At 37.7% G+C, this 18,050-nt stretch overlaps 2 protein-coding genes across 18 annotated transcripts in view; both read right to left on the minus strand.

Annotated features, from left to right (window-relative positions):
* Positions 1-1,469, minus strand: part of nbeaa (neurobeachin a) — a 108,785-nt gene extending 107,316 nt beyond the window's left edge. For 5 of the 13 annotated variants that reach the window (XM_024261998.2, XM_024262035.2, XM_024262005.2 and 2 more), the window contains exon 1: positions 761-1,469. In XM_024261998.2, the coding sequence (XP_024117766.1) occupies positions 761-1,072 (312 nt within the window). In that variant the 5' untranslated portion in view covers positions 1,073-1,469. The remainder of the gene's footprint in view (positions 1-760) is intronic. The other 8 variants (XM_024262056.2, XM_024262049.2, XM_024262042.2 and 5 more) reach the window with 3 other exon arrangements.
* A 12,934-nt stretch (positions 1,470-14,403) lies between these two features.
* The window catches only part of LOC112142597 (stAR-related lipid transfer protein 13), a 33,367-nt gene continuing 29,720 nt past the window's right edge, over positions 14,404-18,050 (minus strand). For all 5 annotated transcript variants that reach the window (XM_024266068.2, XM_036215184.1, XM_024266069.2 and 2 more), the window contains 8 exons: positions 17,546-17,705; positions 17,223-17,421; positions 16,938-17,151; positions 16,731-16,845; positions 15,356-15,607; positions 15,006-15,223; positions 14,761-14,937; positions 14,404-14,683 (listed from right to left, as the gene is read on the minus strand). In XM_024266068.2, the coding sequence (XP_024121836.1) occupies positions 14,566-14,683; positions 14,761-14,937; positions 15,006-15,223; positions 15,356-15,607; positions 16,731-16,845; positions 16,938-17,151; positions 17,223-17,421; positions 17,546-17,705 (1,453 nt within the window). In that variant the 3' untranslated portion in view covers positions 14,404-14,565. The remainder of the gene's footprint in view (positions 14,684-14,760; positions 14,938-15,005; positions 15,224-15,355; positions 15,608-16,730; positions 16,846-16,937; positions 17,152-17,222; positions 17,422-17,545; positions 17,706-18,050) is intronic.

The following is an 18,050-nucleotide window of genomic DNA, read 5'->3' on the forward strand; positions in this document are numbered from 1 at the left end:
GTGGAGACCCCTCAAGAAGGAAGGGGAGGTGGTGGGGGGAGGTAGATGGGGTGGCAACCCCCCCTCAATATCTGCCCCGCACAACCCCAGACATGCGTCCACGGCAGCAGCACCGATCCACGCGCGCGGGATGCGCGGCCCTGCCTCCAACAATAGGCCTGTGCGTAATGGAGCGGCATACGCATGCATATGTCGATGCATAGCGCGCGGCTAGTCGGCCTTTGTCCGATCAGTTTGGGGGGGTTTGGAAGGATAACCTGCAGAGGTTGAAGGAAAACGGCAGATTTTTTTTTGGCATAAGGGGTGGTGCGCAACACCGCAGCCCGTCTGCTGTTCCCCGCATCACCTCGAAGTACATCATAGGGGTCAGAAGAATGGCCAGATTTCCCTTCTTAGAACCTAAACGGTGAAGGGTTCGTTTTTTATGGATGCAACCTGCAGAAAACAGGCAGTCAACAATGGCTGGTGGCTGGACTCCCCTCAGAGCCTTGATGGGGTCACATGCTCCATTCATCCTCTCCTTGCTCTCCATTAATACACTTTTGTGCCTCCATCTCTGTCATCTGCAATGCCTTCTTCGTTTTCTTTTTTAATCATTAGGCTTCATCTCCCGCACAAACAAATGACATCATCCTCCGAAAGCCACACAAACGGGGGAGTAGCATCGTAAATAAAACATAGCGGCTCGAGCGCAGTGATTCTACTGTTTTCATGGCTTCCTTTCAGTGTTATTTTTTTATTTTTTAGCACTTTCACTCACCAGGTTGAGAACCGTCTCCACGATGTCCCTGTTGCTAACCTCTCCGACCTGGATCAGGCCCACCACCACCGCGAATTTCATTTGGATATTCCTGATCGGAACCGCGGGGTTGATCACCCCGGCGGGGAGGACCATAGAACCGGCCGCGGACACCATCCTTTCCGCGGTGGAGCCGGAGCCAGCGCCCGCGGCGACCTGCGGTGGCGGCGGCGGCTGCGGCTGAGAGGAGAAGCCCAGCGGAAGGTGGGAGTCTGTGTCCGCGAGCGAGGAAGCGGAGCCCGGCGGTGCTGAAACCGGCTTCTCGCTCGACATTTCCCCTTGGAAACAGGGAGGAGAGGAGCGGTCCCCGCTGTCTCTCACACCTGCTCTACAACCCGGGCGTCTGCCGCTGCCTCTGCTCAAAAATCATCCACTGCGCAGGACAGGAAAACAACAAAATAAAGAGCGGGAAGCGGCGCCTTTTAAGTTCCTCCGAAATGATTCTAATCCCGAAAAAATGCGTAGAGATTCATAAAGCTGGAGGGAAGAAAGGAAAAAAAAAAGAAAATGATGGAGACTTTGACAGAATGGTAGCACGTCCCTGTCTCTGCTCTATCTGTCTCCCCCTCTGGTCGCAGTGCAGGTTGCAGTCAGTGCGGCGGGGATGAAGGAGACATGTTGACGCCCCCTGTCTGCGGTTGCGCGCTCTACTCGCGCATGCGTACTCCGATGCTCCCTGAGTAAGCGCTGAGGCGGAAAAAACGGAACCATCCATGCTTGGATTAGTGCAGGGAACTGCATTTATGCTTTACCTGTGTGTTTTAAATTATTATTATAATTTAAAAAAATAAAACATACACACTTTTGTTTGAAAATTTAAATATTGCTCTCCTAAAAAACTAATTTCTTTGTGGCAAATATTCCTTCTTTCCCCAGATATTTTATTTATTTTTGTTTACATATTCCATAATTAGCAATTTTACTACATATATTGACTCAAGGTGCTACATAAAAAGGAAGAATTATAAAACTAAGACAAACTAATAAAAAATCTTTCTGAATACCCGATCAAATTAATTCAATCATAATCCTTCCAATATTTTTTTATTTTCTAATATGACTTTTCCTAATTGAAATAAATAATTTAATACTTTAATTATTTATGTAATGAGTGACTCCTACATCCAGCTAGAATTTTTTCTGTTATAAAATTATTATTTTAATCATGATTATACAGTTTTAGTCAAAATTTAAAACAAAAATGGAAATTTGCCTCTAAGTTGTGGGTGGAACCTTCAGCGTAGGGCAACCCCACCTCCCCTTCCCATCACTGAGAGCTTTCTTTTTACATGCTGTCATGCTAGCTTATAACTCTTCCACCACCTCCCTAACATTACAGATGTAATAAAAATGGCGTGGAGTATTGGAGAAATCCAGCTGTACCGGTTTGATCCAGATACCAGATCAGACGAGGAAAACAAAAGTGGATCTATCTACAAGTGGATGCCTTAGATGGAGCTTTTTCCCCGCCCAGTGTATTTTATATGTCACAAATACAATATTTTTGCAAAGAGAATTTTTTTCATCTGCAATTTTAATTTGTACATTTTTGTGAATATTTATAGTTAAAATTTACAATTTGGTTGACAAAAATTCTCCCATTACCAAATTACTCAAAATGATTATTGTTTTTCCTCTCTCATGTATTCTGTTGGAGCTGTAAAGCTTCCATGACTTCAGTGTAAATGCTGCTTGTGTTAAGAGGGTTTTTTCCAACTGTTTTTAGGTCATGAACTCACTTGGGTGTCTTTGAGCACTGACACATTGATCCAGCCGGTCTTTTACGCACACACACACACTCCTGATGATTTTCTGCAAGTAGTTGTCAGCCGGTGTGTGTTTGTGTGTGTGTGTGTACATAAGCCTGTTTCGCGCACCATGTGTTCTTCCACAGGACACATCTGCTGGGTAGAATTCCCATTAACAAGGTTGCTATAGAAGCTGATTTGTTACTCTGTCTGTGTTTGTCTGAGAGCAATTCCACACAGACAGAGACGTCTCACCCCTCTTCTTCTTGAAAAACTGACCACTGACAACAAAGATCAAGCTGCAGGAGGAAGTTGTTTTCCATGCACGCTCATGTGAGATCATCAAGAACTGCATATTTTTTATTTTCCTCAGGACCATCTGAGGCACAAAAGAACTCAGACAATCAAACAGTAGCATGCAGAAACTATTTTCCACGTGTTGCCGCTCATGGACATGCAAATCGACCAAACGTAGAAGCTCTTTCATGCACAAAACACAATTATCTTTGTTTTCAGACAAAGGCCTTCCTCTGCAGCATTCTCTGGAAGCCACAAAAGACCCCTGTGGGAGCCACTGAGGTCTCCATGTGAAGACATTAATGCTCTTCACATCTGCTCCTCGTGTCTTTCCTCTCCTCACTCTGTCACTCCTCTCCCACCTTTCCTTTCTTTCCCGCTCCTGGCGGGGATGCGTTACCTGCAGACAGGCAGTTATTTTTCCTCTGTTGCAGAATACCTGAGAGGAGACGTGTGACAGGGGAGCCCGCTCGCGTCCTGTGTGGGTTTGAGTCACAGAGCTTCAGAAGGGAATGAGACTCAGCGGGGATCATGCAGAGAAGGTACAGCAAATGTGACGTCTGTCAGGAAAGCTTTACCGACTCAAAAAATAGAATTTTTCTTTGGCAATATCAGTATGAAAACCGAGAAAATACATATATTAGACTGCAGTAGATTCTTTGATTAGTATATTATCTTCAGAGTCACTCTGTCATTAGCAGACTCTCTGGGATGACCTCAGACACTGACAGAAACAGGTAATAACTTCCTGTTGTCATGGACCCTTGTGAGTCATCATCAAGATGGCTGTGAGCGAATGAGCATTCATGTGTATTCAGTGTTTCTGTAAGCGTGTGTGTGGGCTTGAGACAGAGAAATTAACTGATCACAGAGACAACAGTTTAGCAGTTTGAAGCTTCCTGTATGATTTGTAAAGTAAATTATTTTATTAGATTTCTGGGAAATAAATCTGGTTAAAAAACATAATTTTTCCCATGAGAAAATTTTTTTCCAAGACCAATAAGCTCAATGAAAATATCTTATATATACATATATACTGTATATATATATATATATATATATATATATATATATTTCAAATTAAAGTCTTAACAAATGTAAAATTTAAAAATTTTAATTATTTTCTGAATGACTAAATGTTTTCAATTGTTTCACAATGGCAACAATTTGTCACTTTATATTATTGTTTGCCTTTTATTTTTTTTATGTGTTTTTTTTCTGGCTAAAGAAATGTTGCTTTTGATGTTAAAAGCATTAAAAAGACAGTAAATGCAATTAACCAACAACAAAGTGAGAAAAAAAATCTTAAAGATCCCTTCTAATGAAAACTGAGCTGTTGACATGTTTTTGTGGCATTTTTTTCTGACAGTGGAGGACATATGATATTTGTTCTACCTGTGTGTGTGTTTTATTTGTTTTGTTGCAAAGTGACCTTGAGAGCCTTGAATGGTGCTTTTAAATAAAATGTATTATTAATACAAATAAAAGTATTTATTATTTATTAAGAATAATTATTTTAATAGTTCAAATTGTTGTCAGTCAGATGAGAAAAATCTCAGCAAAGTGATTTCAGCAATGTGAAGGGGAAAGGGGGCGGGGATGCTCCACGCCAACGGTACCGCCCACAACTCAGAGGCAAATTTCTAATGAACTCAAGCCGCTCTGCAGAAGCTATGTCTTAGAAAACAACACAGGTTTTTTTTCATAATCATAATTAAAAGATCACTGAGAACTCTTTAAAAATAGATTTAAAAATTATTGTAGTGGGACTTAAAACAATTATCTACTGATTAAGTTTAACAAAACTGCCTCCTGTGATGAAATAGCTACAGCTACAAATGTTTGAGTACTTGAATATTTCTACTCAAGGATGATCAAATTAAAATATTTGTTAAGGAAAATAGTTCCTGTTTATCCATGATGTTTTTCAAAGTGGATATGAAGTTTGGCTAAAGATAGTGGAAAAGTGTCAAGTATAAAAAACAGGAAACGTTCAGAAATTCTAAGCAGATTATTCATTATGTGGAGTCGCATGCACCTTATTATGGATCAGAATATTTTCAACACTGAATTTTTTAAGTCTTTTCTATTTCAACCTTAAACTGTATATGTTAAGGGGGTGGGATGGGTGACAGAAAATGGAACAACAATTCTTATACTGACATGTAATTGTAAAAATGTTGTGCTGTTGTCAAACTACAAATAAAGTAAAAGAAAACTGTATATATTATTACATTCGTTTGCAAAGTTTTATCTATTTTTTTCACACTGACCACAAGAGATTAGCATAAAACTGCAACACCAAACCTTTTTGTATACAGTACACTACAGTTTTGTGTGTCTGTAGCAAGGATGTTTCATAAAAGAACAGTAAGACAGGAAAGAGTACAGTATGCTAAGGAACACATGCACTTTTACACTTTTTTAATCTTAAGATGCTTAAAAAAAAATTTAAGGACAAGAAGGCTACTTATTGAGACCTGGTATTCTCATTATTGTGCATTTTTTGTGCATCAATTACTTCTCCTTTTCGATTAAGCACAATAGACTATTTCTGCTATTTATTATATTATTTTAAATAGTTTTATGAAGGAAGTCCAGAATTTGAAATAAATAAGTCTTTGTAAATAAGAAAAACACAGGTGATAAAGATATAAATAAATATTTAAACTTATAAATAAAATGTGGAGTATCGTGTAAATATTTATTTCTAATAACTGAATAAATGACACTGATTTCAATGTACTCTGTGCATTGACGATAAAGAATTCTGACTCACTTTTTAAAAAATTCTTAATTTCTTAAATTCAGTTCTTTATCTGGTGAGATTTTCTGATAGAAACAGTGTTTAGTTAGGATGAAGTAAAGATTTTCTTACGTACTGATGGCGACACACTGAGAGCCTAAAGTAAAGTCGTGGTAGAATGTGGAGCTCCTGAGTCGTAGCTGTTGCTATGCTTACCGTGATTCACCAGTTGTTGACTTTCATCTTCATTGTATATTCCTATGTTGACAATTTGTGGGTATTAAGGCGGATGTGAAAGCATACCTGCACCAACGACTATCAGCATGTTGGAAACAATTATTCATTAACGATTTTATCAGGGTTATCTGCTAGAAAGCAGATTCATCTTCCTCAGGGGACATCTGTTTCTCCAGCTTTCTTCCTGTGAGAAAATGAGTTTCTAATGACTGGAGATGAAAGATATGGTGTCAGATGAGTTTATTTTTCCTTTCATTATGTTATATCATTTAAAAGTCAACTTAAAACAAGCTTTCAGAAATGAAAAGCATGTTTAAAATGAGAAGAAAATTAAAGGGCTTATACCATTCTTTTCTCAAGCCTATAGAGTAGTATAGAGTAAACTATATTTTATTATATATTACCTTTGATACATGAAAGAGCAAATTATTATGAAATATGAGGTATTTTCTTGACATCTTTTCTTACCTGGAAGTAAGACGAGGCTCCGCCTTTCATTCTTTGTGGGTGCCGCCCAATTCATGTCTTAAAGGAGCCCGGCCACTACAGAGACTGACATGCAAAATAACAAACTCCTGTTGTGGGTATTGGAAATGGTATACTATTGGAAGATATACAATATTGTGCAAATAAAATGAAAACTATTTGCCGAGCACCGCTAGCTTTGCAGAGAAATTATGTTTTCATTTTAGCCTGGGGGGTTGTGCTGGCAGCACAGACTCTTCTTGGAAGGGGCTGTTCTCACTTTGTGACATCAGTTTGTAAGAACCTTGTGCTTGCTTTGTGGATTTGATGAAAGTGTTTGATTTTGTCCCTTTGGAGTGTTTTTGGGACAGGGCGAGGAACCGATCATCACTGCTGCTTTTGCTCAGGCGTCTGTTTTAGATGCTTCCCTGGAGGTACATTTGCGACGGAGAAGAGGTACCGGAGAACACCCAGAACCCCGTGGTTCTCCCAGCAGAACTATTAGAGGTTTGGATGAGGGAAAATGAGAGAAAATTTGGGAATTTTCCTTCACAGTTCAACAATCATTCTGGTAACATTTCACAAGAAGGGTTCCTTAATCATTGTTAGCTAATGCATAACTAAGCATTAATTAACTATTAGCTAAAATTTGACTTTACATATTCTAGCTATTAAAAGAAAATATAGAAAAAATGTTGTTAAATTGATTCTTTAGAGTTATGAAGTTGATGTGTTTTTTCTGTTTCAAACATAACTTATCAGACTTTTAGCATTAAAGTTTATCGATCATTTTTTTGCTTTTTTTCCCTTAGTGAAGTCTAAACAAAGGCTGCTGTTTTCTTGTTTATTGATGGAAAGCGATTGGAACAAATAGGACTTCAATATGGCTGTAATAATAAAGTCTAAATTCTAAATTTGTAAATAATCAATTTGTAAATTTGGACATTAGAACTGAACATGATCACATAAAGTACATGTCAAAGTGAGGGCCCTGGGGCCAGACCCGGCCCTCCAGAGTAAAACACCCAGATAACAAAACATATTGCAAAAAAAACGTAATGATTTGTTTTTGCTAAAAAGCACACATTTTATTTTTAGTTCCAGGCTTTTTTTGTTTTGCTCGGCAGCATGTTCATGTTGGATAATTCTAACGGAATATATTTTATGAAGATCAAAATCTTTTGGAATATTTATAAGTGTAGTTTTTCATATACAAGCACATAAAAATAAAGAAATTTGAGTGTTTTTTCTTTTAATGTTTAGCTTATTTCTAACTTGTATAATTTTGACAAAATATATTTTTATGGAGAGTAAAATATTGAAAGTTATTTAAGGTTTGAGTTGATTTATTCTGGAATAATATTCATGCCTGTTTTTATTCATAGTAATGTTAAAAAGTTACGTTTTTAAAGTTTTAAAAATGTAGTTTTAGAGTGTTCAATGAATGTTTATCTTTTTCGACCTGCGACCTAAGGTGTGTTTTGGATTTTGGCCCCCTGTGTGATTGAGTTTGACCCCCCTGGCCTAACCGATCAGAGTCCAGAGTTTAAACTGGATGTTAACTTTAAAAAAACACCAGCTCCTCCTGGAGAATTTGACATCCTTTTTTCTTTTCATGGTTTTTCCGTCATGGCTGGTGAGCCCAATGAAAAAAGACAAGTTTAGAAAATGTAGCAAAAAACAGAAAAAGAAAATGTCTTACACTTCAGAGCACCTGAATTACATAATTGAAGCAGAAAATTATTTGGAATGCATTCAGAAAAACATCTTTTAGCCATTTCCCTAGTGGTATTACCCTGTTATGCAACTTAATGATGATATCTTAAACACCTTGGAAAAAAAAAATTTTAATGGGTTTTATTAAATCCCTTTATTTGTGCTAAAATCATAAAAATTAATATAATCAATTAATAGAAAATGTTTTACTGCAGATTAACTGGCTTTAATTGGTAAAATTATTTTAAATTCTCTACAATAAATGACCCTGAAACCGTGAAAGATAAATTCCTGCACATTTAACAACTAAAATCCTCTTTTAAACGTTTTGTTATGTTGTATTTCAGTGTCAGGCAGCACATGATGCAAAATATTGCAATACATATAAATAAATAATAACAAATAAATAATATATAAGTGTTAATAAAAAATAAATATAAATCTTGGTTAAATAAAAAGCATAATTTCTTGTTTTCTCCAGAAGAGGTCCCTCTAAAGCTGCTGGAGTGAGTGCAGTAAACTGTATGGTTATGCAATTTTAATAGCATTGACAGTATGAAGTGAGTTTGCAATAAATTAAAAAAAATAGTTTTGTATAAAGACTTTTACTCCCCCTTGTGAGTCAGACTTTTTTCTCCTTTTTGCAGCAGGATGCCCCTCATTTGTCAGAGTTCACGGACCAGCCGAGTAAAAGCACACCCACAGTGCAGGAGATCATTGACATTCAGGAGCTGCAAGTGCGTGCCCCAATTCCCAGATAAAACCACCGACTTGTTAAATGAGGTGGAAGTTGAAGTAATGCGTTCGTGTTGTCTCGAAATTAACAAGCTTGGACTTTCAAACAAGGTGGTTTAGGGGGAAGTAGAGTAGAGTCCATCCAACAACAGAGTAGGTAAATGAGGCTGGGTATTGATCTGGTTCACTTGCTATTCATTGCTTGAAAGGACACAAGAGGAAGATGAGTGAAAATGTCTTAAACGGGAACACTCTTTTCTCTGAGGACTCCACATCCACTCAGTTATCTAAAAATAACTTCGCCGGCATACTTTGAAGACCCACTCAGGTTCTACAGAGCGAGCAGCACATAATGGGAACAAGAACCTACACCGAGGAGAATAATGTATAGCATAAATAACCCATGAATAAGATGAAATACACCAATCTACGGCATATTCTATATTCAGTTTTTTGAGTAAAAAACGATTTTCCAGATCAGGTCAAAAAGTCAAGCTCTGTGTCCTCAATAATGAAAACAATAACACCTATGCAGACAATTTAGATGAAGACTTTGGAGAATAAATATGTATGCTGACCTGTAAACTGAAGGATGCACTCTATAAAAGCCATTTTCTGCACAAATGATGCAAACATGGGTGCAGTAGAAGGGTTCAGATGCAAAAAAATACATTTCAACAGAAATCTTGAAATATGTTTAATGTATTAAGTCAACTTTTATATATATTAGAATTTTGCTGTTTAATTTGGGAATCAATAAAGCAGAGTTGCAAAATGAGTTCATCTGTAAGCTCTGTCTGTAAGGTGTTACATACCATAGAATGCATTAAAAAATTAAAAAGTCTAAGGGGTAGATCATAATTAGCCTAAAGTGAATGAAAAATTTAATTGTAAATACAAAATAAAATAACAGAACATTTGCTTTTTACTCAAATGAGCACATTTTAAACTCTAGGAAACTATCGAAAATAACGCCAAATTTAAAAAATAATTAAACTTAAAAAAAAGTTTGAAATTAAAAAACAAAAATTGAAAAAATACATTTGTAAATAGGAGAAAAATATAATTTCAAACTTGAAAGAATTATTGATAAAATGCTAAAAACTTGAATTTAGAATTTTAAAAATGAAGGGATGACACAAGGAAACAATAGACACTATTCTGGATTAGAAATTAAGTCATCATATCTTCTGTCACTTAATGTCAATTATCTCCAGTGGGCTCAAAGTTTCTAAATTTACCAAAAGAAAATTTTGTTTGGGTTCAAGCAACTAGCCAATATGATACAGTTACACTGTTTAACGTTGTAATCATGATTTTCTTTCCAATTTAGTAAAATAAAAAGCATATTAATATTCAAGTAGAGTTTATTCTAAGTAGAACTTATAAAAAAGTAAAAAAAAATGTTGTGATATCGTATCATGTGACAAGTATCGTGATATGTATTATATCACCAGACTCTTGCTAATGCACACCCCTAACAAAAAGAGGAAGAGTGTCAGGAATTGTTGCGGACCAAACACGACAGACCCAGGAGTAGAAGAAAGTCAGGTATTTATTTAGGGGACTTGAGCTTGAGGGGTGTAGTAATGCCGCCGACCAGCAGGGGTCGCTGGAGTCGAGGAAGCCGGGTGGAGGACGAACAGCGGCGGAGGAGAGGACCAGAGGAAGAGTGCTGAACTTTGACGATGGATCGGGAGTTTGTCTTGATTGAGAGAGTTCGTCTGGCAGAGGTGTAATTTGGAGAGAACCTTTTGGAGGAGGCGTGGTATCAGAATTGCAGCGTAGAGGAGGAGGCAGCGAATTCCAGCCGAAAGGTGAACTTGAAGCAGCAGGCACGGAGCAGGAGCCCAGACAGGTGGGTGAAAGCGCTGGCGTGGAATCCTGGAGCGTGAGGGAAAGCACAGGAATATTTAATCAGGCTGTGGCTTAAACTAAGCAGAGGACTTGGCTGTTAGTCAGGCTGTGTAGCTTAACGTTCCGGCAGTGAGGGGAGCCGAGAGGTGGATATATATAGAGAGGTACACAGGTGGAGGTGATGAGTCTGATGAACTGCTGTGGGGGAGGGCGTGGCCTAGGGGAGCCATGACAAAGAGAAATTGAAAAAGTAAAAAAAAGTAATTTTTCATTTAGTAAAAATTTTAATTTTATGATTTTTTTTTAATTCAAGTTTCAAATTTTAACTTTTCTTTTAATTTTAATATTTCTTCGAAGTTTAAAATATATTTATGTCAAATTTCCAAACATTTCCTTCCAGAGTACAATGTGTATTTTCGAGTTAGAAGCTGTTTTCAAAGTGTCATCTTATTTTTTCTCAAAGTACAGTTTTTTCCATATACTTTAAGCTGATCCTGATAAAAAACAAAAACTTTCACGCTCCTTTTTTAAAATATTCTATCATAATAGTTCAAGTTGGAGTCCAGTTTAATGAGATTATTTTGCAGACAGTAAAAAAATGACCACAAAGACCACTACCATACTTTAAGATTTTTTTATTCTCTTCTGTAAAAACAAAAGTTTTTCCTTTTACTGTCACTTTGGCAGATCTAAAAAGCACGAGTCGTCCTGCTCTCAGCTACATTTGGAGCTTCTCCACCCATGTAGAGCTCATTTGTCAGTCACTATTATTCTGTCGTGCTCTTACAAACATATTTACGCACGCATACACACAGCTCTTTAGCAAAAGGCATCCACGCAGGAATACGGCTGTTCTGATATTAGGGTCACAGCAACGCCATGGCAACACCCAAAAGAGATAGAAACAAAAAAAAAAGAGCCAAGGCAGGGCCAGGAAAGAGCTAATCTGCTATTGCTTCATAAGGATGGTGGGTGAGAGTTTCACATTTCAGCATATCAATATGATAAGAAGACCCTGAAAACTGTGATGGCACAGAGAGCGCTGCAGATCTTTACAGTACATGTAGTGCAGATGCAGGGGCACAACCATGCACACACCCTTAGCTTCAAACATGCTTCCCAGAAGCAGTGAAATAGTCTCATGTCTTAGACATTATATAACAGAACGCCAAAGAAAAAAGAAAAAAAAACATGAACCCCACATACAGAACTTAAAGCAACACCTCATATAAGATCAACACCAAAAACAAAATAAATCCGCTTTGACATCTGACAAAATCTATTTAAAGCACATTTATGGACCCCCTGATTTCTGATTCAGATCCCTCATTTTTCCTGAAACAAAAAGCGTATTTTTTTTTTTTTTAAATGCTATGATATTACAGATCTTTGTATTTCTCTTGAGCGTTGAAATTATTTTATTGTCATTTGCTGTATAAGTGCACTATATAAATATGGATAAGTGCAGACACATATCACAAAACATTTGTATATTATTCAGGTTTTGTGAGTTCATCTTTTTTTTAAATTAGATATTGAAAAAAAAGATGTAAACAAAAAAATAAATAATATCAGTCCGATTTATCTACTTTTGAAAGGTAAAATAAGACCTCTATAATTTGTTTCTGTTAAAACAGTTTTTTTTTATTGTACTGTGATTGTGCAAGTGGCAATTAAATTCCAGGCGGATGACGTAATAATTTAAAAGTTTCAAAATATAATACATACTAATGTAAAAAGTGTTACTATTTTTTGGCTGAGTTGTATTTTTTTAAAAAGATACTGAACAAAATACAAGGATGTTCCTGTCGTAAAGAAAATAATAAATAAAGAAAAAATGTTTGAATAATAATGCAAAGTAAGATGTCAATTGCTTATATACTTAAAGTTAAAAAAAGACATGTTCATCATTTAGAAATTAATAATTAACCCAAGCTGTGACTGATAGCTTGGGAGTCCATAAGTTATTTTATAAATAATACTTATAATAGTCATAATATATAATAGTTGTGTCTGTACACGTTGTGGCATTGACCAGCTTTTTTAATCTACATGTTTATTTTTAACAAAATTTAGAAAAAAGATTTTTTTAAGACCCACTCTGATAAACAAAAAAGTGTTTTTAATGATGATGGTGATCATATTTGAATAAAATTGAGCCTATTTTTTATTTCTGAAGATTTTTTTATTTAAATCTCTGTGAATCAGGAGCAGATGATGAAATGCGGTTTAAAAAGAGCCTGTTTGTGACGAAGAAAATTTGCTGGGAGGGCCGCAAGCGCTCCAAGGTATAAGCCAGGGGTAGGGAACCCTGGTCCTCGAGAGCCACATTCCTGCATGTTTGACATGAGTAGGGACTCAAACAAATTACCTGGTTCAGGTGTGTCCAGCCAATAAGAACATGCCAGAACAGGGTATATTAGAAAACATTCAGGAATGTGGCTCTCGAGGACCAGGGTTCCCTACCCCTGGTATAAGCAAAGGTGAAGGGTAGGGGGGGTGGAGCTGCTCTGTGCTTAGAGCCCCGCCCACATTTCAGAGATGAATTTCTAATGAGCTCCTGCTGGTTTGCAGAAACTATGTTTTAGAGAACGACAGGTTTTCTGATTTCGGCTATAAACTGCAAAAGTGAGGGATAATGTGCGATGAAGTCTTTAACAATCAGAACTGATTGTTGATGCTTCAACAAAAAGCGCTAATTTATGATAATGCGCACTTCGAAGGCCATTATCCTGCTCATACCGTGGTCACTTACAAAGGAAAAACCGATTCAATCAATTTTTACTAATTTATTCTTGTGCACGCCTTTTGGATAATGCAGACTTTGAAGGGCATTATCCCACTGAAATCACAAAAGATGTAAATATTTGATCATTTCTTAGTAATTTATTCTTGTGCACTAATTTCTGATAACGCACTCTTTGAAGAACATTATTACACATATACCATGGTCGCAAAAGAAATAAATATTCGATCAATTTTTAATAATTTATTCTTGTGCTCTAACTTCTGATAATGCATACTTCGAAGGGCATTATCCTGCTTATACCATAGTCACTTACAAAAGAAATAAATATTCAATCAATTTTTAATAATTTATTCTTGTGCTCTAACTTCTGATAATGCATACTTCGAAGGGCATTATCCTGCTTATACCATAGTCACTTACAAAATAAATAAATATTCAATCAATTTTTTAGTACTGTTATTTAATCAGTTTAAATCACTTTTTCCACAAAAGCGGACTACTTGATATGTGGTTGTCATGGTAATGGCACAGACCTCGACTGCAGCGGCAAAGAAAAGCGATAAATGTGCTTATCGTCATGTTAGGTTAAATAAAACATTAGTTCAGGGAGAAAGTTCCCCTCTTACAACTTGTTTTTGTACAAATGATGAAAAAAAAAGTTTGTTTTAAAAATGTTGGGCTTTGTGACCCGAAGTTTTTTTTTAGGTGTACATTATTATTACTTTTTTAACCACACCCAGAGCCAATCAGAATCGAGTATTCACCCAGACAGGACAAAAGATTACTGGGAACACTGTTACAATAGATGATCAGAGTGGGTCTTTAACTAAGTGTTATCTTATTTTTTTTGGAAACTAAACAAAGAAAAGTGTGTGAAACATGCTGGATTGATCTCATAACTGCTGACGTGGAAGGCAGCGGAGTAACTCTGCTCCACCTGGGACCTCCACTCGGGTTGTTTGTTTGAATTTCCTCCTTTCTGAAGACGTAAAACCTTGATATGTACTGAAACAAACTGCGTCATGGAAGGCTAGAGAAAAGTTTGAGGCTCTACTGTTGAAACCTTGACAATCTATTGTTTGCTTTGGCATGAGATAGTTATGATGAATAGCAAAATGGCAACAACTCCTGTTGTGTGTACAAACTCAGTCCAGTGTGGCTCAGCACCATGAGAAAGAAGAATATGAAGTCTGCTGCTTAGGTTGACATTTGAGACTCAGTTTTTGGCCTCAGCACCCGTCTCATCCAGAGAGAGGAAAGAGGCGCGGATTCTTTGGGCTTCGTTTACACAAAGGTATCCGAACGCCTTGTTGTACCATTCTGGAGATCTCCCCCTACAGCATAAAAATAGAAAATGGTCAAAATTGCTCAAATTGATTAAAAAAAATTGAGCTTTCTTCACCCATCACACCTGAGGTCTACTCTGGAGATGTGGGTGAGCCTGGTTCTTCCTGTCCCACAGGGCTCCAGGAGGTACTGCGACTCCAAAACGACGCCTCTAACGGCGGCGGAGCGGGGGCTGTCTTCATGCTCCACTGAGACGCACACCAAAACGCAGCAGCCTTTACACAAGTCTGTGCGCCACGATCTGAGAAGCAAGAGTCAGGTCAGGTGTCCGATCTAGCTCTAATAAATCATTTCTGAAGGTCAGTCTACCTCAGTACCACGTAGTCACAGCTGGGCAGCGGCGGCATGCTGCAGCAGGAGAAATGGTAGACGTCCGTCTGTCTGTCCAGCGTCTCCAGAACCCGCTCCTGCTGCAGGTCCATCTGCCACAGAGGACGCTCCCTCAGCAGCCGCTGCAGCACCTCGGTGGGAGCTGCCGACACTTCTACGCACACTCGCCAGCGCCTCAAAGGGTTGCCGTCTTCAATCTTACACACATTTTCAAAGTCAAATAGAGAGTGTCTTTTAAACCAAAACTGTGCTTAAAGTGGAGACAGTTGGAGCAAAATAATGCAAAAACTCCTAATCGTAACGTTCTTGAAGAATCTGTGAGCTTTTACCTTTTTTGATGCGAGTTCAGTGTTGTCAGAGAAAGGACGGGACACCCAGGCTTTGCTCTTATCTTTGGCCTCTTTCAGCAGGTTTTGGATCAGCCCTTCTAAGTGTGCGTGGTAGGATCCCTCCTCATCCTCGTCTTCCACTTCCTCTACCGCCTCCTCTTCGTGAGCCTTGCAAAGCTCATCCAGCGGAGGCACCATCAGCTCAGCCTCCATGTAGGAGTTCCGAGACTGGGTCACCATCTCCTCTGGGATCTGAGAACAGGGGAAAAAAGTAAAATGAAATAAACTTCAGTTCTGAATAAAGCCTTAAAAATAAAAATAGTGAGAAAACTCATTAAAATGACAAATAATTGCAAAGAATTAAAATAGTAATTAAAGTTGTGATTGTTTTTAATGAATTATTAGAAAAAAAATTTCATAAAAACTCTTTCATTTAGCTGTAAATAAGCATATGTCAAAATACATATACATAGTAAATTAGAGCTATTTGAATACTTAGGTGTATAAATTACTTCTTCTTTATGATATTATTTGAGTTGCCCAGGCTTGTATGCTAAAGCTGCCTAAGTTCAACATTAAGTTAACTATTTACAACAATAAAATGTGAGTTTTTTCTTTTGAAAATACACCATGAATACATTTTTCGTGCGTTTGTAGAATTACACTTACACCTTTTTCAAGAATATAGCTTATAATATTGCTGTCTGTTTAATAAACACAAGAGATGTTGCTTGTAAACAAAAATAATTCCCTCAAAAAACTTAAAAGAACAATACAAATTGTAAAAAAAAAAAAAAAAAAATTAGAATAAAATAAAGAATATCAGTGCTGAAAAAGCCTTCAAAATAAAAATGAATAAAAAATTCTTTTAATTGAACAAAAATGGCAAAGATGTAAAATAATAAAATGAATTGCGAATGTTTTGAGTAAATTATTTTAGAAAGGGGTTCACGATACTCTTTAATTTAGATGTAAATAAGCATGTGGCTAAAAGAACAATAGAATAATTAAAACTATTTGAGTAATCAAGTGTAAAAATTACTTCTTTATATATTATTTTATTGGTTAGGTCTATATATGCTTGTGAGTTTTCATATTTTGAAAATACATCATCAATATATTTTTATGTGTTTATAGAATTACAAAAGGAAGGTACATCAAAGTAAAAAAATAAAAACGTTTTTTCTAGAAAAAATAAATACATAATTTGCCGCTCACGAATCTGTTATTTTTTTTCTAAAAAAGGATACATAAACGTGCAGCAGTGATAAGGGCTTTTTTCTGTATGCTACTTTCACTGCACAGTTAAATCTTTAAGAACAATAAGATGCAAACATCATTCAACAAAACTGACAAAGCGCAGGTTCGTCCTGACCTGAAAGAGACGCTGGCACTCTGTGATCATGTGCGTGAGCCCCTGCGTGGCAGCCAGGTTGTCACTCAGATCTTTCTGATCGGGACGACCCGAAGCGTACTTCTTCTGGATTGACCTTTAGGGACAGATTTTGTTTCTGAATGCATTCTGTTTACATATTCTGTCGTTCGGAAAAGACATTTGAATCTTTTTCTTCTGTGTGCTCACCTTGGTGACAGAGTCTCGTTCTTTAATATGCTGAGATGAAAGAGGGACGGCCCCAGACAAACCGCCAGGTTCATCGGCGTCATCTGGTTCTCCTCCACCAAGGATGTGACATCCCGCAGGAAGTAGAGCAGCATCTGCAGAACCTCCCTGTTCTCATCTGGCATCAGCAGAATGGCAGCTCGGACAGCCTGCATCCTCTGCTCTTTTGGAACGTCTGAGGATAAAAGCATTAAAATATCGGAGATTTGGAGAATAACTTCTGCCTTGTCCAATGAGGTGACTTACACTGATATATGTGGAGGAAGGTTTCTCCCAGCTTGCTTGTCAGCAGAGGCTCGGGCAAGTCCCTGAAGAACTGTTTGACCATGTCAGCAACGTCGTACGCTGACTGGTCCTCATAGTTCACCGAGTCAGGAGACAACTCGCACTGCTGCCTCAAAGCCTGAATCCGGGATTTCACTCCCGATTTGCGGAAAAGTCCCACCTGAATCCACAACAGACGGACAAATGAGCAAATCCCCCGTGCACCACGTATGAGAAAAAATATTTGCAGTTCTGTGAGAACAAGATGTTTTGTAGCCAGACTTGTAAAGAAGTTGTTTTGTAACCTGGTCCAGACAGTGTGTTCGGAGGTGGCTGAAGGCCTGCTGTAAACACAGAGGGAGGGGAAACCCACAGCGCTGGACGTGGACGATGAGCGGGACTCCAAACACACTTTTCTCTTTGTAGTCTGGCACCTTCATCCGCTTCATAAACTTAGGCACAGACCTAGAAGCGACGAAAACACATTAAAGGAGAGGCGTCCGTGTCTGCGCTTTCATGCACATGCTGGTCAGCAGGAATTTGACTGGAGGGCGCGATAAAAGTCACCAAGACAGGCTGTAAACAACACGGGGACACGCTCGTGTTTGTCATGAAACAGCTGGTGTGAGGAATGTGGGTGATAACCACAGCCTGTGATGGACAAACCATTTGATCTGGAGGTGTTTAAGACATGTAAGAAGGTGTTGTTTGTGTCTGTGTTAAAAAACAGAAACGACTGCTGTCAAACTTCTCAAATAAAGACCAAAAAATGCCCAAACAATAGAATTTTCACAGAGAAAATATTAATAT

The sequence above is a fragment of the Oryzias melastigma genome, linkage group LG14 (assembly GCF_002922805.2).
Source record: "Oryzias melastigma strain HK-1 linkage group LG14, ASM292280v2, whole genome shotgun sequence".
NCBI classification, from domain to species: Eukaryota; Metazoa; Chordata; class Actinopteri; order Beloniformes; family Adrianichthyidae; genus Oryzias; species Oryzias melastigma.